Below are 27036 nucleotides of genomic sequence, written 5' to 3' on the forward strand. Positions count from 1 at the left end.
CATCAAATTTATTAACTATACTTCTAGCATTGGGGTACATGCAAGTATACATGCACCTGTTCCAACTCTTAGTTAGCCTAACAGAGCCCATGTATTTATGTGTTCTACTATGACTCTGGGCAGTCCTGAAAATCCCCAGCAACTTGCTTTCCAGGCTACTGTTCGCCGATAGAAGTAGTTCAAGAATCACTTTTGCCTCTGCCTGTGGCCACTGTTAATCTTTTAGTCTGTGTATCCACCCCCCAAGCTAGAAGTTTTGCGACCCACCTAACACTGCCTTGACAGCATCAGCAAATATTCTTGCACCATATCTATTTAAGTTTATTTGTATGTTATTTGGTTTTTAGGAGCATTAGCAACTAGGGCCATATTGCTCCAGGGATATGCGGTGGTCATTCCCTGACCTTTCCGCATCCTCCATATTTGGTGGTCACGGGCTCGAACCCCGGTCTAATCAAGAAGCGTGTGCTATGCACTGCTGCTCCTGCCCACCTGACTACAGAGGCACCATCTATTTAAGTGTATCCCATCCCTGTAGGGGATATTGTAAAAGTTGAGGCTTTTTGTGCTGGACATGGTTTCTCAAACTACAAGGTTGAATGTAGTGTACTTTCATCAGCAAAATTAAGGTCATTAATATACAAGAGGAAAACAGCAAGTGAAAAAAAACTGAACTTTGTGGAACACCAGCATTAATAGAGAAGTTAGAAGACAGGGAGCCATCTACCATAACCTGAAGTGAGCAGTCAGAGAGAAAACTGGATGGGAGCTTGTTTAGAGGGCCTTAATGCCAAACTAAGAGCCACTTAATGAAATACCAAGAGCCACTGCTTGAATATCACCAAATGTTTTCATTAAATTTTTCCAAAGATGATTAACATATGCCAATACAGGAACTCCCCATACATAATACTCGACTTACGGAAATTCGACTTTATGTAAGTTTTTGCCGGCCGGTGCAAACTTAAAAAAATCGTGGAAACATATTTTGCATCCCGTAGGAATAAATGGAGGTATCGTGAAAATATTGTAATGTGAACCCAATAACACAGTTTTTTTTTTTTTTGTAATTCATACCAAGTCCTTGGAAGTTGAAAATTTCGCTATATTACTGAACTATTTATCTCTCTAAAAGGTCATATTTATAATGGAAATTGCAGTACCCTCTCATCATTATCATATGTTCCGTTATAAGAATCAATTTTGAACGCCTTTGTGATATTTTTCTAAATAATGTTTCTGGAGGTCACAACCATGAAACAAAAACAATTTGCACTTTCTGGTTTATTGGGCTTTTCTGTTAGTGCATCTAATTATAAATGGGTAAACTTGATCTTATTGCATTTGCGATAATACCAATAACTGGAATTGTGTGGGTTTTTACGCTATTATGGTGAAATGTGTTCCCTTTCACTGAAATCTTCAATCATATAAAAAACAAATTTTCAGAAACTTCTCTTCCTTCCTATTTACGTATTACAATGATGAAGGGAAAGCAGCCAACAAAAATCGCAAGTGGTGGTAGTGCCAGGAAACGAAAAAAATTGATTTAGAAATGAAGATGAAAATGATTAAGAAGTACGAAGCAGGACAAAGTTTGTCATCTATTGCAATGGAATTAGGTCTCGCTAATAAAAGAACATGTCAAAGGATCAATGCACTTAAGATCAACCATGATTGCAAAAGGCGTTCAGGTGCTATATCAAAGATGGAACAGCTGCTAATAATATGGATGGATAACCAGATTCAGAAGCAAGTGCCCATGAATCTAATGACCATTCAAGCAAAAGCAACAAGTATTTATGAAGATATTAAGGATACGTACGGCGAACCCCAACCCAAGTTTGTGGCAAGCAATGGGTCGTTTAATAGGTTCAAGCGTTGTGCTGGTTTCCACAACGTTAAAGTATGTGGTGAAGTCATGCCGATTCTGCAGCTGCAGAGAAATTTTGTGATGTGTTGGAAAACATTATTGATAAAGGCGGCCATTCAACGCAAAGTTTTAATGTTGACGAGACTGCTCTGTATTGGAAAAAAATGCTGGATTAAGCATACATTGCCAAAGAGGAAAAGACAATGCCAGGTTTCAAGGCTTCAAAAGCTCTTGCTTGGGACTAATGCAACAGGAGATTACAGACTAATACCACTGCTTGTGTACCATTCTGGATATCCTCATGCATTTAAGGGCATCAATAAAGCCACCCTACCCATGCATTTCCGATCGAACCAGATTGCATGGATAACAATATCTCTCTTTGAGGATTGGTTTAAATGCTGCTTCATTCCTGAGGTTCGAAAATATTGTAAACACAACGATTTCCTTTCAAGATTTTACTTCTATTAGATAATGCTCCTGGACATTGTATGCATCTATTTAGGGTGTTATTTCGAATTTAAAAGCATACTATTTACACACAACATTTACTCAGGCATTGTCTGCACAGTAGACAATAAGAAAAATTTTACATTAAGAGACTTTTGGAAATCTTACAATATTTACCACAGCATCTTAAACATTATAAGGTCTGGGCTGAAATTACTAAAAGTTGTTTAAATGGCACATGGAAGAAAATATGCCCACGGCACGTAAAAGGCTACAAAGGATTTGAAAAAGAATCATACAAAGAGGTTACAGATAAGACTGTAAAGGCTGCAGATCTACTTCAGTTAGAGGTTGTTGCCAAAGACGTGGAGGAGTTAATACAGGAAGAAGACAAGGAATTATCTAACGAAGAACTTATTGACTTGCAGGTAGCTATAGTAAAAAAGAAAATGCTGAAAAAGCTCAAGATGAACCAAATGAGGAGCCGAGATGCTTCATCACCAGAAAGATGGCAATGGCATTTCGTGAAATTGCATCGGCAATGGAGAGGTTTGAGAAATGAATCCTGACAGCGAACGATTCTAAATGTTAACAGAGGGGTGAATGATATGCTTGCTTGCTTGCTTACTACAAAGAAATCTACGATGAAAAGAAAAAAGCCACCATCAATAAGTTCCATTAATATGTTCTTTCATAAGGTTGAGCGGCCGACCCCTTCTAAATCTCCACAGTCCTCAACGGTGTACTTATCAGCTGAAGACATCAATTCTGGCAAGAATGCTTGAGAAAACTTACTGACGTTATGCCAGTCTCCTCACTTTTTTTGTAATTTTATAATTTTTAAATTTTTTTAAATTGCACACTTTTGTAATTTTTCCTGCGCATGAGATAAAAAATTGAATAAATACAATAAATAATTCTATTCACATGTTCGTTGAATATTTCTTTTTTAATTCAATCAATTCAGCGAGCACAGTTGTGAGTGCTGCACAAGCATGGGGGGATATACTGACTTATGTAGCGTTCCGTGGAACACAACCCTTATGTAAGTCAGGGAGTTCCTATATATCACCAATGCACTTGATTGCCAAATAGAAAATATTTCAGTTAAATGCCCAATGATCTAGAACAGCCACAGATAAAGTTCATCATTTTGCCAATACTGTCTCCTCTTCAAATTGCCTCCAGAAGCCATATCATGTTACTACATGGTATGCTGGCTGCCCTATTTTGGCAAGAGTAATTCAACCAAATCATAAAAATCCTAAATCTGCTATAGTAATTTTTAACAACCAACTAGATATTCTTGTGCTGTTCTGTTTATGGTCATAAGCAGCTACATGTATCCAGGTTGCCAGTGTCATTGTTATATTTTATATCATTTCTTTACATTGCCTGTCTTTATCAGATATCAATCAATCTTTGCAGTTTTGTAGTACTTGGAAATGAGTCTCTCTAAAATTGGCCATGAACCTCTCAAAATCTGGTCATGAGAGGTTCATGACAAATATATATGCAACTCATACTATGAAATGCTAACTCAAAGTCTATACTATGGTTTTTCTGATAACTGTGATTTCAGAGATTGATGGTAGAGGATTTTATCTTTACACACTGATTAAATATTCTAATTCTTCCATGTAAACCATTTAAATTTTGTAACAGTCTTGGGTACACAAACATTGATTGGTCACCAGCAATGGACCAATCTCAATACATCTGAGACACAGTGGTATTAAAAATCCCAGTAGGGATAATCTTTTCCCACTTGTTTCAGACTGGGATATCTACACAGATTGGACCATTTTTATCTCATTCAATATATGTTGAACTAGAACCTTTGGTTTGCCCCATTTAATCTTGTGAAGTTTTCATTAAGAAATGTTCACAGAGATTCTTTGACCTTTCGGTTACTACAGACCACCCAATGCTGACTGATAATACTGAGTTGTTATCTCACCTTAATGAAAGCCAACTGGCTATTCATAGTCAGGACTTTTTAGAGAAATTACTAAAGCTACAAGAAAGAAATAGATTACCTTCAAATGCACGGCATGGTTATCATCCAAACAGACTCTCCTCAAATAGAATGCATCATGCCAGGAAACAATTTCAGAGAGCCGAAACAAATGTCCTCAGAATGATACAGATAGATTACATCTTAATTTATAAAAATCTTAAAAAAAAAAAAAAGTTTACGTACATATAATTTATAAAAATAAACTTAAATTGTGATCCCTGGAGACTACAAGATCAGTAGGATACAATTGTTCTCAGGGGATATCTTCAATACTTTCATTCATAATAATAAACTCTTAACAAAATGAACAATATAATTCTGCTATTGTTATACCACCTTTTACAATAGAAGAACTTAAAGGCACTGTTGCTGAGATGAAAATGAATAAGTGACCTGGTACTAATCTTCTAGAGTGTACTTTTATTAAGAGATCGTTTCTCTTCACCCAAACCAATTACTAAAGCTATTTAATGATTGCCTCAATGCTAGTTTTTTTCCATCTATGCATAAGTCAACAATATTGAAAATCATAATAAAACCAACCCAACAAATTGCCTATTGATCCCAAAATCAATAGGCAGCTAACAAATAACCTGATGGAAGAATTGTTCTGAAATGCCTCTCTGGTTACCACTGTTGTACTAGGTTGTTATATAAATTACTGCAACCTTCTATTACCCAACACAAATCTTGTCAGCTTCTGTTGGAGAATAACAAGAATGCTTACATCATCTTGCAACTTCCAACCACAGAATAGCTGCTGACCAGATGTTATTTGATTATTGGACCAATCTCAATACACCTGAGACATAATGGTATTGAAAATCCCAGTAGGATAGCAATTTCTGAGATCCTTGTACCAACATCACTGACTACCAAGACAAGTTGAAAGTCACTTAAATCTTTTGTATTGTTCACTCTTACACTGAATTCCACAGTGCCTATTAGCTGTGAGAGGCATTACTACATATCTGGCCACCTACTTTATAATGCATGGTACAAACATGCAATGCTTTTTACTGAAGGAAGTACTCCATTTCATGAAAAGGGTAAGTGTATCTAAGAAACTGTATAAATTAAGCTTTGTATCATTAACTTATCAAAAATCATAGGACACCTCTCTCATTAGAGAAACTTGTATGCAACTACAAAATATCCAAATATTTTGTCTATAAAGGTGATCAGCAGTTATCCCAGAATTAATTTTAAATATGTATGCAAATTGATAGAGAGAGAGAGAGAGAGAGAGAGATGTCAAAATAGGAATACTTCAGTATTCCTATTTTGACAGCAGCAAAGACCATAACTCAGATAATGCAATGAGCATAAAACAGCAGCAACGACAGTAACAGTAATGTCGTTGCTGCTGTTTTATGCAATAGGAATACTTGAATACTTCAGTATTCCTATTTGACAATATTGCTGCTGCTGTTTCTTTGCTTCCCCCAACATTCTACAGTAAAATTTGTCCAGTTTTATTCCTTCTGTGGTCAAACAACAGATAACACATCGCATCCTAATCTTTATACATGGCTTCAGTGGCAACATTACTGTCCTCTATGATATCTAATTGATTATGATCACTGAATAGGGTGTGCATATATTCAGTGTTGCCCGAAGACCTCAAGGAAATAATATGCCACAAGATTTTCAAAATTTTCAGTATTCAATTTTTCATACTCAGTATTTACAACTGAATTACCTATGAATAATTATTTTTCCTCCTTCCAGGAATTTGCTGCCCAAAATGCAAATATGCAGCTTGAGATTTTAATCCACTTAGAGGAGAAATCAAACACCCATTTTTAGAACTTTTGCTTCCACTTTGAAAGAAGAAAAATTGGATATTTTTGTCAAGCAACCTTCATCGGAGGCTGATTAATTCAATCATAATGAGAAGAAATCCCAAAAATATTTCTGTCCTTTCCAATCCAGATTGACTCAATTCCGTGGTTTTTAATCCCGGGTCAAAAAGGTTGTCGGAAAAGCCATCAGCAAGTGTTAACATTTTGTTAGAAATCAGTCTTAAGAAATACTCTTACCTTTCTTATAGTATCTGTAGCACTAATGAACTTGTTATAATTTTCGTACACTAATGTTTGCATTTCGCTATCTAAAGACTGAATTTCCTTGTAGATTAGCTGCTCTTTGTCCATTAACTCTGTAAGGCCATATTCTCTCAAAAGCTGGGAAAAAGAGAAATTAATATTTATTAATACCAAATAACGAAATACTTAACTCTAAAAGAATAAAAACTTTCTGATAATTTTGTTTTGAAAGAGAAAGTCAACTCATAATTTGGGTTTACAAATGAGTAGTAATATCAATAAGATGTCACTACAGCTGTCATATAAGTTAATTAGTTACTGATCCATTTGCACAAAGTTTGCCTGGTATATTTATAAGTAATCTCTTGATTTCGCAATTTATGAACTATTGATCTTATGAATAATTTTTCCCACTACAACATCAATATATGACCTCAAAAGGTCATGAACTTTTATTCAACTTCACAAAATGTCATCTGAAAGAAAAATGGCTAAGAATAAAATATTTCAAAATTCATTGTATATACAAGGAACACCAATATAGAATTAATATATCTTTTTCTGAAAAATCAGCATTACTATGGATTTCTTGTTAATCACAGAAAATGCTTAACTTGATATTTATCATATAGTATCTTGAATCTAAAAACTTTGGATTTGGACTTCACAACGTCAACTTTATTGAAACTGAACTGCCTTGTCTGTCAATTGTAATGTTATGTTCTGTTTAATATAATGACACCTCTTTAGGACGTCTACACCTCTTTAGGTGTAGATGTCTGACATTTTTTGATTCAGAGATGTTCTTCAAGCAATGACAACACTCAAGCTGCTACTTTGGAGTCTAACATGTTTTCACTCAATGAGCTGATATTCAGCTCCTGCGAGAAAAATGGGCTAAATGGCAGCAAAGTCTGGTCATTCTGCAACAACTAACTCCGCTGCTTGTTACAACAACTAGCTCCGCTGCAACAACTAACTATGCTGCTAACCTGCTTGTGCCTTCATGATGGTGTGACTATTAGTAACCCATGTGCAATTTCAGAAATGCTGCACCTAGTACAGTGAAAGTGACCACCCAGGTGAGCCAATTTCAAGTATAGAATTCACATCAAACAAAGGAATGGCTGACCTATTCGGTTACCAGGTAGATGACCAGTGGTGAGCTATAGTGGGCTCACGAGAACCGACTGTTATTTTATTTTGAAAATTTGTGAGCCCATTGTTGAGATGATCATTTATTTTACAAATAAAATCCTGAATGTAATTATTGAGTATCCCAAGCCAAAACTACAGTGGGGCAAGGGGGGACCATTCCCAGCATTTTAATGGCACAATCGATCGGTTATGTATTTTAAAATTACTTCATTTTTGATTTAATTACAGTCCAATCTTTGTTTAATGAACTTCTTTATAGCGAATTTTTTTGATTCCCCTTAGTAATTACATTTAAAATAGTTTCCATTGAACAAAGAAAATTTCCATGTAAAGAACGGATTAGGAGAGACAACTGTGTATACATTGTTCTCACCTCTAGACTTTAGGAAATTTAGGTAATTATAAAGTGCAAATTAAGGGTGAAAGGGTTTACCACTTCACAATGTTAGCGGTGTCCGTAAAACCTAAGCAGTCACATACCGAGAAGTCGCGCTAGTCAATATGCTTTCCATAGCCAGTCAGAGGATTAAGAAGATTCTCGACACGGATTATAGCCTCCGGTCAACCTGTGTTGTGGTTCCCCTTTACTCTGACAAACAGGCATATGTGCTTCGGAGAAATGAGTGAACCACGCCTTCCAGTAAATTTCTCTTGTCTGTGTTTACATGGTCACAGTAGCTGAATATTCGTGTGATTCCGACATTTTGCACTATATTCAAAGAACTAGTGACAGTAGCAACGTAGAGTGGGGGATTGAGGCAACTAAGATATTATATAAACTTTACGAAGATGAACTGTTGGCAGATTTTGAAACTTTGTTGAGCCTTTCACTGTGTAGAAAATGTTATAAAATATAATGGCATACAGGCAATAATTAAAAAATAATAATAAACTGTCACCAATCTCCAAAAAACTAGCGCAAATTAAAGATGATTGCTAAAGAACTTATTGTGGAAACTATAAAGATCGGTCATGTGTTTTAAATGTCGATTTAATATTTAAAAGTCGATTTAATATTTGGAATTTCTTATCCATTTAGCACGAATGATCGACATCCTGCTAGAGCTCTTTTACCTTTCAAAAGCTTTACAGAATCACTATGGTGAAAGAATATAAATTAATTATTTGAACTATCAATGCTATTGCTAATTTGAAAAATTCTGAAGGAAATTATGAAGCTAAAATTGAGAGCATATTGAAGTGGAAAGAATTTGAAGGAATCAAAATCGAAAGTAAAAAAATTACCTCGTGACAAGTTATTAATGCAACAGGGTGACAAGTTATTAATGCAACAGGGTGACAAGTTATTAATGCAACTTTATTTTAAATTAAATAAAGAAAATAATGATACCATTGAAAGAAATATTATACATACTCTATCTGAAATCGTGGAATATGAAATAACTTTCATCTCAGTGGCAAGCCGGTGAAAACTGAATAAGAAATTTAAGTTTTCTGATAAAATATGAAATAAAAATTAACGATTTTAGAGATTTTGTCGAAGACAATTTATCTTTAAAATTAAGTGAAATTACCTTTTTAATTAAGAAAGCCAGAAAACATCTTTGAAACCATTGCGATTAGCAGTGCAGAAGCTGAGTTCAGCTTTCAGCGTAATGAATAACAAACATCTAAATGGAAAACCATTGCTTCAATTTGATCCAGATCATTACGTCAAATCATCGCTCAGCTATTGAGCAAAGCAGAAGATTGACAACAAATATTAATAAAGAAGTAAATTCTAAATGGCAATTTTTAGAATAAATTTTTCTTGAATATTTGCGAAATAATTTTTTTTCATGTAATCTGATTTTTTGTGTACTTTTTCTAGAAAGTTTGTTTTTTATGTAATATTTGTTTTTATATTGTGGAATGCTTTGTGGTAGTTTTCATGTTATTTGTGATATGGGAAATATTTCATGTTATTTTTTATTCGCATTGTTAAAATTTTATCATGAAAAAAATGTATCCATTATATTTCCATAGTTGTTAAAAAAAAAAAAAGACTAATAAAAAAGTTGTGCATGTGCCGAGCACACGCGGTAGGTGGTTTATGCGAAACATCCTTCGCGTTTCTTTTAGGTATTTTGCTTTGTATACGGTGTATCGATTATGAAATAAAAGAACTCTTTTTATTGTAAATATTTTATTGATCGTTCACAGATTTTCATAATTTCTGGAAGACAAGATACAATGGATTTATGATAACTAAAGTAAGAGATGTATACTTGTGAGTGCAACACATCTAAATATCTCTGTAAAATAGCGACATACGCAGCAGTTAGGGGAACCTAACAATGGAATGTAACGGAAATGCAAGACAAAAAAATAAATTCTTGACAAATATTTGTATTGTTGAAATCATACTTATGGCAGTAGTAACTTCAGGAAGCATGATTGCGACATCATACTATTCAAAAATTCTAAAAAGTTAGAACTCCAGCACTGTCGTATCCAGTTATCATCGTAAGGCAAAGCATGACGACCAGGTTTTTAAGTTTTTTTTTTTTTTCTTAGATAAACCTAGGAACGTTTTTCACATTCACTTATATGCATAATTAAGGAGGTAATAAATCGCATCTGTCCACCCCCCTAAATCCGCCCGGCTCGATATATCATACTGGTCACGAAAAATGTGTCACATGCTCTAATCACACTACTAGTAATGCGAGCGTGGGAAGCGCCTCTAGCAGAAGCCGCGGATGACGTCACTTCCGTGACTGATCAGATTTACTCGGTAGAAAGTCAGAAAAACTGTGAGCCCATTGTTAAAATATTCACAGCTCACCACTGTAGATGACCCTCATCATCCAGTGCAATATCACAGTATTGCTTATTGGAAGCCTGAAGTGGTGAAAACTATGTTTGATCTCGTGAGAAAGAAGTGCAAACATGGTTTTCACCACTCCGGCATGCTTTCAACTCTTCTCCAGCATGTTTTCAACTCTATAAAACAGTCAGATTTTTTGATTTTATATCTATGAACGTTAACTTTTTCCAATCTAGCTTTCCTCACAATGACGTAATTTTCTTTAGCGGTTTTAATGTTCTAACTCTAGAGCTTTCAATGTTCTAACTCTAGACGGCTCCAATTTTTTAGTTGCTTGCGCCCAGCCACTTGAGATGCCGAGCTATATTATTTTTGCTATTACTAACGAACATATACAATTTCTTCATTTGCCCTACTAGAATACCAGATAACCCTAACCACTCATCCATCTATCCTTTGTGATCTTTTCCCACATCAACCATTCAAACTGCAAAATTAATGTCACTAGTCCTCTAGGTACCTCTGATCACAACTTAGTGGTGGCCTATTCTTCAATGGAGCCACTCTCTTTCTCTCCTCCCCCTCCCATCAAAATATCTGACATTATGAGAATATAAAATGGAACAATCTGTACAATTGCTATTCCTCTTTTCTTTGGTTTGAGTACATTGAAGTAAGAAAACCATTAGCCATAATTATGAGAGCTTCCTTGGACTCAGGGGAGGTCCCCATGCACTGGAGATGTGCAAATATGTTCCCAATTCAACAAGGCGGGGATCAGAGGGTGACACCAGTAATTACAGACCTGTTAGTTTAACTTCTGTTCCAGGGAAAATAATGGAGTCACTTTAAAAAAGCACTGCGGGATCATCTAGACAAGAACTGCAGTTATAGTTCAGACACAGCATGGGTCTGTTAAGAGGAAGCCGTGTCTGACCAATTTAACTGGATACTATGATGTCGTCACAAAGGAACTGGATGAAAAAAATAATTTTGATATTATATACTTGGATTTTAGGAAAGTTTTTGATACTGTTGCACATGGAAGACTACTATTCAAATTGGAGCAGTATGGCATTAAGGGCAAGTTGCTGCTATGGATAAAGGGTGGTTTAGTGGCAGAAGACAGAGAGTGATAATCAATGGACACTGCTCTTCATGGATTAATGTTTTTAGTGGAGTTCCCCAGGGGTCCCTGTTGGGCCCATTGTTGTTTTCTGTATTTATCAATGGCATTGACGAAGGTATATCAGGCTTAATGTCCAAGTTTACAGACGATACAAGGTAGGCAGGGTTGTTAATGACCGTATGTGACTGCAACAGGATCTAGAAAAGTTGAGCGGATGGGCTGAGAGGGGACAACTGAAGTTTTAGCACTCACAAATGTAACGTACTGCATATGAGTAGCAGTAACCCCAGAGTAATGCACCAACTGTGTGGTATCAAACTCAGGGCAGTGAAGAATGAAAAAGACCTGAGGATAATTGTGCAGTCAGATATGAAGTTCTCTGAGCATTACAGACAGGCTGAAAGAGTAGCTCATAGTGTGTTGTCAATGATATACAGGAATTTTGCTAGCAGGGATACAGTGATTATCGCCTGGTATAAGGCAATAGTCAGGCCACACCTTGAGTACTGCATACAGGTTTGGAGACTTCATTTTAGGAAGGATGTAGAGCTGCTGGAACAAGTACAGAGAAGGGCAACGAGATTGGTGAATGAAACAAAGGGTTTCTGTTACCAAGAAAGGCTTAAATTCTTCAAATTGCAGCAGCTGGAGACTAGGCACCAGCAAGGTGATCTGATTGAGGTGTATAAGGCCTTGAATGGTTTGAGCGAACTCAATGCTGATGGGATTCTTCCTCTTACTCAGAGGAAGAATTACCCACCTATGGAGACATAAATTCAAATTGAGGAAAGACAGTTGTAGAACAGAAGTGCAGAAATTTACCTTTAGCAAGCGGATGGTTGATTGTTGGAACAAACTTGCATCTGTCGTAGTGGAGGCCAAAAACTTAAATTAAGTTCAAGACAGAACTAGACAAACATTTGGAGAGAACGGATGGGTGAAATGAGAAGAGCTTTTTTTTTTTTTTTTGGCTGATGCTATATAAACTTGCTTTCTTGCATCGTATGTCTCTGCTAATGTCCAGGAATTAATGAAAGAGTTACATCTGAAACACATCCCTGAGCAGTGGAGGCTTTCATTGATTCATCCAAGGTCAGTTTGAAAGCAGTTTTACTCCATAATAGAAATAAGTATACATCTATGCCACTGGCCCATACAGTTCACATGAAGAAAACATACGAGAACCTACAGGTTCTTTTGCAAAAAATATGCTATCAAGAATAGAAATAGAATATTTGTGCCGGCATAAAAGTGGTAGCTTTGTTAAATGGGTTGCAAGGTGGATACACTAAATACTGCTGCTTTTTATGAGAGTGGAACAGCTGAGCAAAGGATTGCCACTACAGGTTAAAAAAAATGGCCAAACCATTCAGAAACTACACCAGGCCAAAAAAATGTGGTACATTGTCCTTTGTTGGATAAGTCAAAAATTTATTTACCTCCATTGCACATCAAGGTAAAAATATTTGTGAAAGCAATGGACAAAAAAGGAAAAGGGTTTCCTGTTTGAGGCACAAGTTTCCTTAAATCAGTAAGGCCAAGATAAAAGAGAGAAGTTTTGTGGGTCCTCAAATTAAACTGCTATTCCAATTTTAATGAAATAGTAACACTCCAATAAAATAATTAATAAAAATAAATGAAAAAAATTCAAAAAGTAAGGTTAATTTTGAAATTTTTTTTTTCAAAAACAAATTGAAAAAAAAAAAAAAAAGTCAAAAGAAACCTAGAGAAGCTGTGCTATTGCTCATTCTAAATTTTACCTCTGTGCAAATGACCATTTTGCAGGCCTTCAAAACAACAGTTTATTTATAATCACACTGTACACACGGTGATTCAGGAGGAATAGGGGCGCCTCCGTAGCCAGTTTTAGACTCCCAGATAGCAAGTACAGCTTGTCTGGCATATCTGAGAGAATGTCTGCAACAACCTCAAGAACTCATGATATATATATACAAAGAAAAGGTGAATTCAAGTATACAAAGAAAAGGAGCAGCAGTGTGTAGCACACGCTTGTTGATTAGACCAGGGTTCGAGCTCATGCCCACCAAACACGGAGGATGCAGAAAGGTCAGGGAATGACACCGCATATCCCAGGAGCAATATGGCCTTAGCTGCTAATGCTCCTAAAAACCAAATAACAACAACAACAGGAGGAATAGTAAATAAGATTACTCTATTAGTTTGACAATTCATGGTGTATTTAATAGTAAGAAAAAGTGGGGTGGGGACATGCTGTATGAAGTAATGAAATTTTTGGATACGGCATACATGTGGCAAGAATATACCCAGATCCTTGACATAACATGGCCTCGACAATGCCCCCCCCCCCGCATATACACTACTCGGACTCCTTCCAGTCACTATCTGGCAGAGTAGAGGTAGCAAGATTATACGCTAGCTGATCCGGAAGCCTCCTAAAGAGTTACCAACAGGTTCGGTCCGGTGCACTAACTAGTGGCCGGCCTGCAAACACCGTTTTAGAGCTGTATCCTCGAAATGTAAGGATGATTGGATCTCGCCATGATGTCCATCATAACCTCAAAAGTCATCAGTCATACTACATAATGGAAGAGATGGGGAAGGTTGACCAGAACTTAGCTCTGGAGACTAAACATGGGTTCCACCACTTCAAGCCTCAAATAAGCAATTACACCAGTTGATGAGAGTCATCTACCATCTAGTAGTGCCTGGTAACACAGAGGGGGGCATTCCTCCATGTGGTGTGGGCACCACATCTCAACCCCTGCTTACGTTGGTTCACACCTGGGTGGTTACCCACAGTGTGCTTGTGCATGGGGGTTATACCCAGGATTACTAACAGTCCCACCATCGTGAAGATGCAAGCAGAGGATTTGGCTGTTGCAGACTGTCCGGACTTTGCTGAAATTCGGTCCACTTGACTTGAGTGTCACCCGAATATCAGTGCCATCAGTGTTTTAGACTCCCAGATAGCAAGTACAGCTTGTCTGGCATATCTGAGAGAATGTCTGCAACAACCTCAAGAACTCATGATATACATACATAGAAAAGGTGAATTCAAGTATACAAAGAAAAGGCGAAAGAAGGGACAAATTACTTGTTCGCATTTTGGATACTGCTGCCCTCATAAAGGAACGCCAAGACAACACAGAAGAACAACACATCATATTACCACAAGAGATGCAAAGTGCACTTAGGTTGGCAGTGGGATTTCCAAACATTTATCATGAACTACAAAAAATTTGTCAATTGTTTGTGTTTTGTATCATTCAAAAAGTCAATAAATACAAACAGTGTCATTTATCGTTCTTTAATACCTCTCATAATGGCATTGTGCATTATGAGTCTGCAACAATGGATACAGCTGTTTGTGCACGCCAGTTTCAAACAGCTGTATCCATTGAGAATTGGACATGTTTATATGAACTTTTTTATTCAGAATAATTGATACTATAACTCCCAAAATATTTACTATTCCTCCTGAATCACCCTGTATATAAACAAATGAATGTTTAGCTGTAATTCACACTTTTGTTGATAAAATGTTTTAACACAGACATTACCTTGTTCAAATATAAATCAGGATTGAAATCTGGCCCATTAATGTTAAATGGATCAAAAATCTCCTCGTTATTTTCCTCTGATAAGCCATAATACTGCTTGAGAAGTCCTCTATGGCGACGTCTTTGAGTTACTTCAGTAGCATCTAGTAAAAGGTCAGTTGTATAAACAACATAAATATAAATTGGGCATTTTGATAAATACTTTAATTCTTAAGTGATGTGTCTGTATAAACTCAAAATAAAACTCAAAATAAGATACTTAATAAATGCAATGCAAAAAAGTAAAATTATACTTTAATGAGAGAAATTCTGACAAAAAATAAATAGAGGGGGGGAGTCCCCCGGTATCCGCATCCTCGCCGTTACTAATATTTGAAAATTTTAAAGAATTAAAGGAAATCCCTTGAGAAAATTGACCAAGCACTTGAATATTTTTGTGAGAAAGACCCTCTTCGTGATCATACAGCAAAAGTTAAGTGCAAAGTTAAAGACAACTAAATGCTACGACACAATTTTATCCAAAAAAATATGGCAAAAAAAAATATGTCTGGCTTCATTCTTTATTTGTAAAATGGAAAAATAGTGTAACTTCGATAAACTTTACTTAACTTTACGCTGTTCAACATATTATAATAAAAAATGTCTAATAAAATAATTCTCTAATTTTTCAGTTCCTTAAATCCATTTTTTACTATGTAAAAGTACATAATACATATTACAAAATTTTCGTCCCCGTTTTAAGTGGAATTTTCTGGAACTAATTATCCTCAGATAACAAGGACCTCCTGTATAATATGATAAATTCTTTAATGACAGTAAAATTATACTTTAATGACAAATAAATTCTCTGGTTGTCAGCTTATTAATTTAACTCAGCTTGATTGGAAATCTTATCCATAGTTTTGCTGATGATAGCACACATTGCATTCCACTTTCCATTTTGAGAAACTTTGCCCTGCTCAATCAGCTTCAACTTCTCGAATATCTGCTACCAATTCCTTATATGCCGATCTCCAGGTAATTTTACAGCGGGGCAAAGACACCTTAGTTGATTTCAATCCTTCTAAAACTCAGCCCTGTCTTATATCTCACAAAAAGGATTCTTCTGCTCCTATGCTTATCTTTGGTGACACTCCGATTTCTAGACAAGTTGATATCTCTCTTTTGGGGATTACCCTGACTTCTAATCTCTCTTGGCACAAGCACATTACAAATATCACACTTTTGACCACACTTTTCACACTATTGCTTCCTCTACATCTAAAAACTTGGTTTTCTCTTTTGTTCTTGGCATCGCTTTTCTTCCAAACTTTTGTTCACTCAGTACAAATCGCAAATCCACCCTACCATGGAATATTGTTCCCACATCTGGAGCAGTGCCGCCAAAACATCTCTCAGGCTTCTAGCTTCCATTCAGAAGACGGCAGTTAGGTTAATTAATGACTCCTCTGTAACGGTCTCTCCATTCGCTGTCTCATAGATGTACTGTTTCTGCTGCATGCCTTTTCTACAAATACTTCCATGGGCACTGTTCTTCTGAATTGGCTTCTATAGTTCCCACTCTCTCTTTCAAAACAGTCTGACCACGTTCCGCCACCAGTCATCATCCATTTACTGTCCAACTTCAAACTCACAGAACCAAATTTTTAACTTCCTCGTTTATTCATTCAACTGCCGCTTTATGGAACAACCTTCCTTCATACGTATTTCCTAAAAATTACAGTCTACAGAAGTTCAAATCCAATGTCAACAAATATCTTCTTTCATCTTCTCAACCTGCAACCGAAGCACGGTACTAAGTACTATTAGGTTCTAATACCTCTCATGTTTGGGGTTTTCATAAAAAAAATAAAATAAACTAAACAGTGAAATAAATTTTCACAGGAAACTGAAGATGTCGCAGAGATCTATTATTCAAATTCATTGCCCACTTTATTAGGTTTTGGGTTTTTTTTTTTTTTTTTTTTTTTTTAAGGAGCATTAGCAACTAAGGCCACATTGCTCCGGGGATATGCGGTGGTCATTCTTTGACCTTTCCGCATCCTCCATATTTGGTGGCTCACACGCTCAAACCCCGGTCTAATCAAGAAGTGCGTGCTACGCACTGCTGCTCCTGCCCACCTGGCTATGGAGGCACCCTTTATTAGGTACACACCCACCTGATATCATGTAGAACTTCCAACATATTAAGAATGCCATGACTCATCTTGGCATGGACTCCACTAACCTCCAGTTCTGGAATACTGGATGGCAGTGGTTTATAATGCCAATTGCTACCTTTCGTCATCTGACATAAGCTAAATGCAAATGGAGTTTAGTAATGGAACCCCTGGAGGAAAGAGGCCTCCATTATGTTTCTTCAACAAGTCTAAGATTTAAGCAAGACTGGCATCAGGCATTAACCTGATGGAAGCAGCCATCGCCTGAGAGATAGAAAATCAATAAAAATAAAAAATAAAAATAAATAAATGGTTATTTAAATACTTCTTTAGCATTTAGGGGCTTAGCTGCTCAGGAACAGACCCTGGGCAGGCACTAGTGTTTGTGGCACCTGAGGAAAAACCTTCTAATGGCACCTAATTCATATCTTAATGTGAATATATATGCAGCAATGCAATCTAGCAGTGCTATTTTAGGTGGCACCTGTGGCAAGTGCCTCACTTGTGCACCATTAGCACTGGCCCTGATCCTGGGGTTCCAGAGAGCAGCCCAGTACAGAGTTTCAGCTTGACTCAAGAATGCCAGAATCAATCTCATCCCCATTGGGCATGGCATGTTTTTTGGGTATTCAGCCATGGTCTCTATGCTGCATGTATGCACTTTTTTCCCCACACAGTCTTTTCTCACTGTGCAGAGTATAATGAATTGGGTAGTGGTTAGTGGGGAAGGCATTAGCTGGATTAGTGGACAGTATGAATAAGCTGTTAGTTTCTGACTCTGGTGGGAGCAAAAACTAACGGCTTATGCATGCTGTCTACCGTGACTTGACTACTTGATAAAACTAACTCAGTTATCCAGGAGTTCCTTGGGCATGAGTTAGCTTGTTGAAATAATCAAATTTTGGTTGTCTGAGTGAATGTTGGAGTGCAGAGCCAAATAACGGTTTGCACTGGGGGAATGAATCAAACTATCAAGCTACTAGCCAAGAAGAAATAAAGATGCAGGCTGGGGGAGTCTAGGTGCCATGTGGCAGTGTCTTTGTATAGAGGTTTGTGGCTATGGAGAGCAACTAGTAGTGTGATGCTATGGAGGATTTAAGTCAGAAGGTGCTCTGGAGGGGAAAAGCACAAGTGTCAGCTGTTTGTGTAGTGGGAGATAGTTTAGTTTCATTTCAAATAGGAAAGCTACTGAAGTGGGCAGCCAGATGGCTGCCCACTTCAGTAGCTTCATTGGAAGGACAGGTGTAGACAATGTGCATGCAGTCCTCAATATCACCACATAAGAATTTTCTATAATGCTGAAAATATGTTTCAAAATTTGACTAATTTGTCTGGAATTCATTGAACTATGACCAGTCAGTGTGAAAATAATATAGTGCCTGGTGTATACTATGGTAAGGTCTTAGAGTCGGAAAATGTGACCTATGATATAAATTTTTTTTGTAATGCTGCATTTGTCTTTCTGCTCCCCTCTCATCTGCAAAATCTATGCAAGGTATACTCGTATTCTCTTATTTTCTTGCCTTATGCTGTCACCAGATCTAGGTTTGATATCCATTATTTGGATAAATTTGAGTTTATGTAGGTGGTAGATGAGGCCCTGAAATATGAAGAGGTCAAATTGGAGTCTTTAAGCCAGTTCCTGCACTGCAGGAGTATGCAACATTCTGCACAAGCAAGTCATCATCAGCAACATTTGGTGCTGTATTATGGCTAGTCAGTCACTGATTGCTACTGGGTAGCTTTTTGTAGTCATACTGCCATGTAGGTATAATTGGGCATATGGGAGGGTATAGGCTTCCCTTTATTCCCCATTTTTATCCTAATTATGTCCTGCACGACCTCATGCCTGTTCTTTCTATGCACATTGACTCACGATACTGAAATTCTGCCTCCCCAATCAGCATTAATATTAAGAGTGGCAAATGATGCAAAAAGCAAGCTTATACTTGCTTTTTGCAAGAGAAACGTACCAACTGTGTGGTACTACACTTAAGGTGGTAGAAAATGAAAAAGACCTGGGAGTAATTGTGCAGGCAGATATCAAGTTTTCTGAGCAATGCAGACAGGCTGCCAGGGCAGGTCATGGGGTTTTGTCAATGATATATAGGAGTTTTGCTAGCAGGGAAAAGGAGGTGATTATCCCTCTGTATAAGGCAATGGTCAGGCCACGCCTTGAGTACTACGTACAGGTCTGGAGGCCTCATTTTAGGAAGGATGTAGATTTACTTGAGTGTGTACAGAGAAGGGCAACAAGATTGGTGAGGGGAATGAAGGGATCCTCTTATCAAGAGAGGCTTAAGTTCTGCAAATTGCAGTGGCTGGAGACTAGGCACCTGCGCGGTGATCTGATTGAGGTGTATAAGGCCTTGAATGGGTTCAGCACGCTGAATTCTGATGGGATCCTTCCACTTGTTCAGATTACGAACCTAAGGGGGCATAAATTCAAATTACGAAAGGAAAGATGTAGAATAGATGTGCGGAAATTTGCCTTTAGCCAGCGGGTGGTTAATTGCTGGAACAAACTTCCATCTGTCATTGTGGAAGTTGATAGGTTGAATAAATTTAAGGAGGAACTGAACAGGCATTTGGAGGGAATGGTGTGATTTTTTTTTTTTTTTTTTTTGGCTGATGCTGCATAAGCTCATACACTTGCTTTCTTGCATCACATGCCACTACTACTACTACTGCATCAGCCAAATTTTTTTTAAAAAAGTCCCATTTCAACTACCCATCCCCTGGATAGGTTTGAGTGGTACCATGTTTCTGATATTCCTAAAATGTTGTAATTTAACATTTCTGATATCCATACAATGTCCATATTTGACATTTCTGATATCCATATGTCTACATTTGATGACTTAATCAATACTTAAATTCAACATATTAATTTAGGAAAAAAAAATGCATGCTATTGTACTGTAAAAACTGATATGTATTTCGTATGCTGTACAGGCTTTATAAGGGCTACTAAGGGAATCAAAACTAAAGTGTACATTTGGTCTAAACCACACAATGAATCAAAGTCTATACATTTCAGGTAACGAACTGAAGGTAACTTAAAAAATGAATCTGAAGCATTAATAAGACATTAATCACAGGGTGTTGTAGTCTGAGTAGAGGTCAGGGAGGTAGTATGTGACAAACTCTTTGACCTTCATCTGTTTCATACGCTTTCTATCCTCTTCATAAATTTTGCGATAAGGAACCTTGAACTTTTCTTTCTATTTTCAAGAAATATTCAGTGTTTCCATCGATTCCATCAAACATAGAGAGACCTTCCCGAATTTTAAGAATACTTCTCCCATTTCCTTTAATTTGAACTGCTTCTTGGGTTGCTCCAATTCCTCAACAGATTCAGCTCTCCCTTGTTCCTCAAGACCTCGACTCTGCACGTTCAACTCAGCTAGGTCTTGTGTTGTTAAATCTTCACTTCATTCATCCACAAGCTCGTCTTCGTCCTGCAGGACCAGCTGCAACTCTTGGGCTAAGTTTACAATTTCTTTGGTAACAGAAGACATCAGCTCATTTTTGTTGAAGCCTTCATTGTTAAGCTTGGAATGTTTTAGAAGTTTTTCCAAACTCTGCTAATACAAATTTTTGTCACATCATTCCAGACTCTTGAAATGTTGCGTGTTCCATAAAAGATGTTAAACGTCTTCTAAATTGCGGCAGATTCATCTTCCCCTGCTCTGTTGCATTTACAGCCTCAGAAAATGTCCATACGTAATACGCTTTGAATGCATAGACAACTCCCTGATGTATTGGTTGAATCAAAGCTGTTGTATTTGGAAGGAAGTATACCACCTTGATGTTGTTATGCAGATCATCTAGATATCTGGGATGACTGGAAGCACTGTCAATGAGCATTAATATCTTAAAAGGCACTAACATTTGTAAGCAATATTTTTCAACTTCAGGTACAAACACAATTAGAAACCATTCTTCGAACATGGTTATTGTCACCCAGGCCTTTGAGTTAGACCTGAAGTGTACAGAAATGATTTCTTGCCAATGCCCTTAAAAGGCAGGTTTTCTGAGTGATAAACCACTAAAGGTTTAAGTTTATAACCTGCTATGTTACCCTCCCACTAAGAGAGTTACCTTGTCTTTGGCAGCTTTAAACCCAGACATCGATTTCTTTAATAGAAATACAAGTCGTACTAGGCATTTTTTTCAAAGAAAGGCTAGTCTCATCCACATTAAATATTTGTTGTGGCAAATAACCACCACTTACAATCTCATCCAATTTGTCCTTGAATTTTTTGGCAACCTCACCATCTGCCTTTGCTGTTTCACCACTTACGGCAACATTATGATATCTGCTTCTCTTACAAAACCTATTAAACCAACCATGACTATGATGTGACCATATTATGATGTGGTTACAAAGGAACTGGATGCAAAAAATAATTTTGATATCATATATATGGATTTCAGGAAAGCTATTGACACTGTTGCCACTATTGTACAAATTGGAGCAGAATGGTATTAAGGGTAAGTTGCTACAATGGATAAAAGGATGGTTAAGTGGGAGAAGACAGAGGGTGGTAATCAATGGGTGTTGCTCTTCGTGGACTAATGTTATTAGTGGAGTCCCACAGGGTTCGGTGTTAGGTCCACTGTTGTTTTGTATATTTATCAATGATATTGATGAAGGTATATCAGGCTTAATGTCGAAGTTTGCAGATGATACAAAGGTTGGCAGAGTTGTTAATGACAGTAATGGCAGTGTGCTACTGCAACAGGATCTAGATAATTTGGGCAGATGGGCTAAGAAGTGGCAACTGAAGTTTAACCTTGACAAATGCAAAGTACTGCATATGGGTAGAAGTAACCCCAGAGAAACGTACCAACTGTGTGGTACTACACTTAAGGTGGTAGAAAATGAAAAAGACCTGGGAGTAATTGTGCAGTCAGATATGAAGTTTTCTGAGCAATGCAGACAGGCTGCCAGGGCAGGTCATGGGGTTTTGTCAATGATATATAGGAATTTTGCTAGCAGGGAAAAGGAGGTGATTATCCATCTGTATAAGGCAATGGTCAGGCCACGCCTTGAGTACTGCGTACAGGTCTGGAGGCCTCATTTTAGGAAGGATGTAGATTTACTTGAGCGTGTACAGAGAAGGGCAACAAGATTGGTGAGGGGAATGAAGGGATCCTCTTACCAAGAGAGGCTTAAGTCCTGCAAATTGCAGTGGCTTGAGACTAGGCACCTGCGTGGTGATCTGATTGGGGTATATAAGGCCTTGAATGGGTTGAGCACGCTGAATTCTGATGGGATCCTTCCACTTGTTCAGATTACGAACCTAAGGGGGCATAAATTTAAATCAAGAAAAGACAGATGTAGAATAGATGTGCGGAAATTTGCCTTTAGCCAGGGGGTGGTTAATTGCTGGAACAAACTTCCATCTGTCGTTGTGGAAGTTGATAGGTTGAATAAATTTAAGAAGGAACTGGACAGGCATTTGGAGGCAATGGTGTGATTTTTTTTTTTTTTTTGGCTGATGCTGCATAAGCTCATACACTTGCTTTCTTGCATCACATGCCATTACTACTACTACTACTATTATGATATCCGCTTCTCTTACAAAACCTATTAAACCAACCATGACTTGCAACAAAGGTGGTCTCAGCATCATCGCTCTTCTTTTTCTTAAGATCCTCAAAAATGGTAGTTTTATGTGAAGTTGTTGAAAATAGTAGCACAACGTGAATTTCAACTTCACCACAATAGCCTGGCATGTTTAACAAATATAATGTACAAAATGCAAACAAAAGCTCCCACTTTTCTCGCAAACAAAACTGAACTGACTCTACAATCCAGAAGGAAAGGATGTCGAAACAAAGGACTAGAGTGTAATTCTCCAAAGAAATAGCAGATGGAACACAGTTCAGGTGGCTTGAACATTGTGGGAGTTTTCTCTGAAGTGCTTCAACATAGTTCACCTGTTTCAAACATGCTGTTGAATATTTCTTCAGAATTTTTAAAGCAGAAAATGAAATGTGAACTCTAGTTATTTACCTAGATTCTAGTTACGCCACACGTTATGATACAGCATAGATTGTATGGGAACAAAATTAAAAACTTATATTTATCATTAATTCATTTGGCTTCACTCTTAAAAATTATACAGAAAGTATCTTTATGCTTTTACCAAAAAAATTTATAAAGTCACGAAACTCAGGGACTAACTGTACCTGTAAAACATTCTCTTCTATAACAAGATGAGACCATGCTGAAAATAAAAATCCTTCTCCATGAATCCTCTCAAGGGCCAAACTGATTGAAAAGGCTCTCTTTATGTATTCAGTTAATTTGCCTGAGCAAAATTCCAGACATTTACAAATCAAGCCTGTACTCATGGCTTTTTCTCAACAATACCTTGTAATTAAACATTCTCAGGCTTTACTTATGCATTCAATAAGTAAAACCACAGACAGTCTACATTTAATATTATCTATAGGTACAAACAATATCACCTTTTGCCCTCTTAAAAGATAACTGTTCTATATTTACCACCAGAGGCTCACATCTGGTGAGTATGGGCTTGGCACACCCAGGGTCCTGAGCTTGATATCATCATTCTTCTCTTTCTTGGTGATTCCCTTCTATTTCTGACTCTCTTTCTCTCTTTCAGGGGTAACTCATAATTTTTTTTTTTTTTGGCTGGTGCAGCAAAAGCCTTAGGCTTCCTTGCACCATATGGCTAATTATAATAATAATAATAATATATTATTACTAATTTTGTCCCCAGCAGACATACACTGGCACTATTCCTCACAATTTATATATTTCGATAATTTTTGTACATCTTCAAAGTTTTATTGAGTATTCCAATTTGTGTGTCTCACTGTGTATGTTGCCTTGACCTCAGTTAACAACTATCAAAATTTCTTCTGATGAGTGAATAATCATGTGATTTTCCAAATTACTGAATTTAGCCAATGGCACTAATTACGTCATATTAAGGATTTCAAACTACCTTTAGATTATCTAATAATATATTCACTGAGAGGTACTTCTATATACAGAATTTTTCTGTATACAGAAGTAATAGATAAACACTTCTCTCCATGAAAAAATACATTAACTGCTCAAAGAGCTCATATGTAAAAATAATTTTGGAGAAATTTCCTAACAGGTAGCAATCATGTAATTTAATTTTTTTTTTTACAATTTTTGGAGAGTCAGATATTCTGGCTTTTTATCTCAGCAGTGGTTGTGCTCCCCCCCCCCCCCCGAATCATAACAAAAATAGTCATATGGAACATGAAAAGAGATGTAATATGCCTGAGTCCCAAACAAGAAGAGAGAAGTAACGAAAAACTATTGGATTTCATGAATTTCAAAGAATGGTTAGTTTTAAACATAAAACAAATAGTATATAACTTCCAGAGATAGCACCAACCTACTGAGAACCATACCTGTTTACATACAACTGTAAAGAAATATACCAAAAAATATATATACATGTGCTGAACTGACAGGTTCTTCCATGTATATTTCAGAGTAAACAATAACTGTTCACTTCCAGGACTTCTCAAGTAAATCCAGTGCTTCAAAACAGAATGGAAAATACATGCAGGCAGTTAATATGTATATATGATATTCCTAAAGCATGTGACAAACTGGAATATTGTTCTGGTGACCAGTACACGCCCTGAGTACAACTGTATTTATATTTAGGAAGGTTCAGAGTTACAGCCATTAACCTTAAACCAGCAATTAATGCAAACTGATATAATGGAGTAGCAGTACCCAGGTAATACCACCATCTATACAGGCTAATATTAGAACTCCAAAAAAAAAAAAAAAACTATCAGATTAGATGAATTTCTACATCAGAATCTTTCTTACAACTGTACAGTCAAAACAAGGACAGTATTTATCCTACCACTACATGCCGTTTGTTCCAACTCATGCAGTGGCAGGCAAGACAACAATCTGGCTTCATAAGGCATCTAATCTTTAAGTTATTCATGACTTTATATCATATTAGTCAGAGCAGGTCTGATAACAGGCTAAACCACCTGAAATACTACCTACAATTTTTTCAGATCGTGCAATACTCCTGTAAGAATTATCCAAATAATTTTTATATGCAAGTTTTTTCTGCTGCTAACAGTTAGTAGCTGATTAAATAAGATATATTTTCCACACAGAACAGTATATATTATTTAAACAGTATTCAATTACCTCTGACTCACAGAATTTCAGGTTTAATGTAGAGAAGAAAAATATTTATCAGTATAAATCCATGTTTTTTCATTTATCAGTATAAATCCACTGCATCTGGATGCTGTCAAGGAGTTCCATGGAATTTTATTAGAAAGATTTAAATACAGTATATAAACAGTTTTTGTCAAATTAAATTTATATAAAATCAACTACTGAACAAGGTGTTTAGTTTTTGTTATATTTTGTTCCTTGCTTCGCTCAAAAATATAAAATAAACTCTTGTTAGGCTTCTCTGGACTTTGGTGGGGGAAGGGGTACAGCTACATAAACACAAAAGGCTAATCAGAAGGTGGGGGAACATGAAGGTAATTTTACCTGGGTCTCTAGATCGCAATTGTAACATACTTTTTCCCTCAATAATTTGACATTTGCGCATAAAAAGGCTAAAAGTATTTGTTAAATAATAAAACGCATCCAAATTAGATCTTATTTGTTTTGCCCTATTGTATTTTCGTGTATTATTATTATTTTAATTATTTTATATCATTATGGTGGAAGCCTCAAATGCTGAAAGTAGCCCAGGCCCCTATGGAGTTCCCTGTGCCTACTTGTGTGCCTAAAAGTATAACAGCAATAATAATAATTACTGTAACTTTTTATTACTATTTTCAGTCAATTTCCGTTTCAATTTTTTCAAACTTGTCAGCAATCAAAAATTCTAAATTACATATAATTTGCACTTTATCTTATTTCTTATAAACAATATACAAATTAATTTTAACTTCGATTCCTTTGACAAAACAGTAATTACTCAAACATAATATTCAATTAAACCGTACCAGAAGACGCTACACTAGCAGCAGAATCCATGCTCATTACACCACTAAGCAATTATTTCTTTACTGATTTCAGCACTACTCGCAGATGTCGTTTCACAATAAATTGTATTCTTGTTTTAATTAAAGTGGGCCAATTTTGACTTTGTTTTGACGCATGGTGCCCGGCGGCGCAAAATAGTGATGCGCTGGATGCGATGCTCTCGCATCACGAGAAAGAAATGGTTACAACATAGTTTAAAAGTACGAGGTGGAGCTCCCAATACCAACCACGCACCTGGATATCTAAATATCATTTCACGGTCGTAGCTTTCTGTTTTAACTGCCATCTGAAAATCAGATGCACTTCTATGATTTATACACTTAATTCGCTGGTTTGGCACGGTTGTTTAAAATTACATGGCCTACTTGACAATCTTGCGATAAAGGCAGAATTTATAGTTTAGCCACTGAACATGAGTTAGGCCTTGTGCGTGGTACTCTGATTTGCATTGGCGTCCCCAAGTAAGGACCCTAGTCGATTGCACCGTGGTTATAATCACCATCGTCCCACACTGGGTGGAAAAGGCCTGGCTTCGAATTCCATCACGAGGAATATTATGGGCTTTTTCTTAACTTGGCTGAGTTAATTAGTCACAGGCGAGGGCTGTATACTTTTACCTCTCAGAAAATCGGGATTTACATCGAGAAACAGCAAACTGACGGAAGAACACACCCAATTACAGACATAATATGCTGCTGCCTCATAGCTTTAGTTGCTTTGGTGCTGAACACCAATCTGACTAGCATCTAACCCCAAACAAGAAGAACACTGTTTTGTGTATTAAACTTAAGTTTTATGTATGTATTTGTGTATTGGGGTACACTTA

At 36.8% G+C, this 27036-nt stretch overlaps 1 protein-coding gene across 1 annotated transcript in view; it reads right to left on the minus strand.

The window, feature by feature from the left end:
* Vps51 (vacuolar protein sorting 51) overlaps window positions 1-26332 on the minus strand; it is a 202273-nt gene extending 175941 nt beyond the window's left edge. Inside the window, exons 1-3 of the mRNA XM_090385571.1 lie at window positions 26171-26332; window positions 14991-15133; window positions 6386-6529 (exon numbers count right to left, since the gene is read on the minus strand). Of these exons, the coding sequence (XP_090241697.1) occupies window positions 6386-6529; window positions 14991-15133; window positions 26171-26207 (324 nt within the window). The 5' untranslated portion in view covers window positions 26208-26332. The remainder of the gene's footprint in view (window positions 1-6385; window positions 6530-14990; window positions 15134-26170) is intronic.
* Window positions 26333-27036: the final 704 nt, after the last annotated feature.

This window comes from Mastigoproctus giganteus, chromosome 11 (genome assembly GCF_048544385.1).
Source record: "Mastigoproctus giganteus isolate SK-2022 chromosome 11, ASM4854438v1, whole genome shotgun sequence".
Taxonomy (NCBI): Eukaryota; Metazoa; Arthropoda; class Arachnida; order Uropygi; family Thelyphonidae; genus Mastigoproctus; species Mastigoproctus giganteus.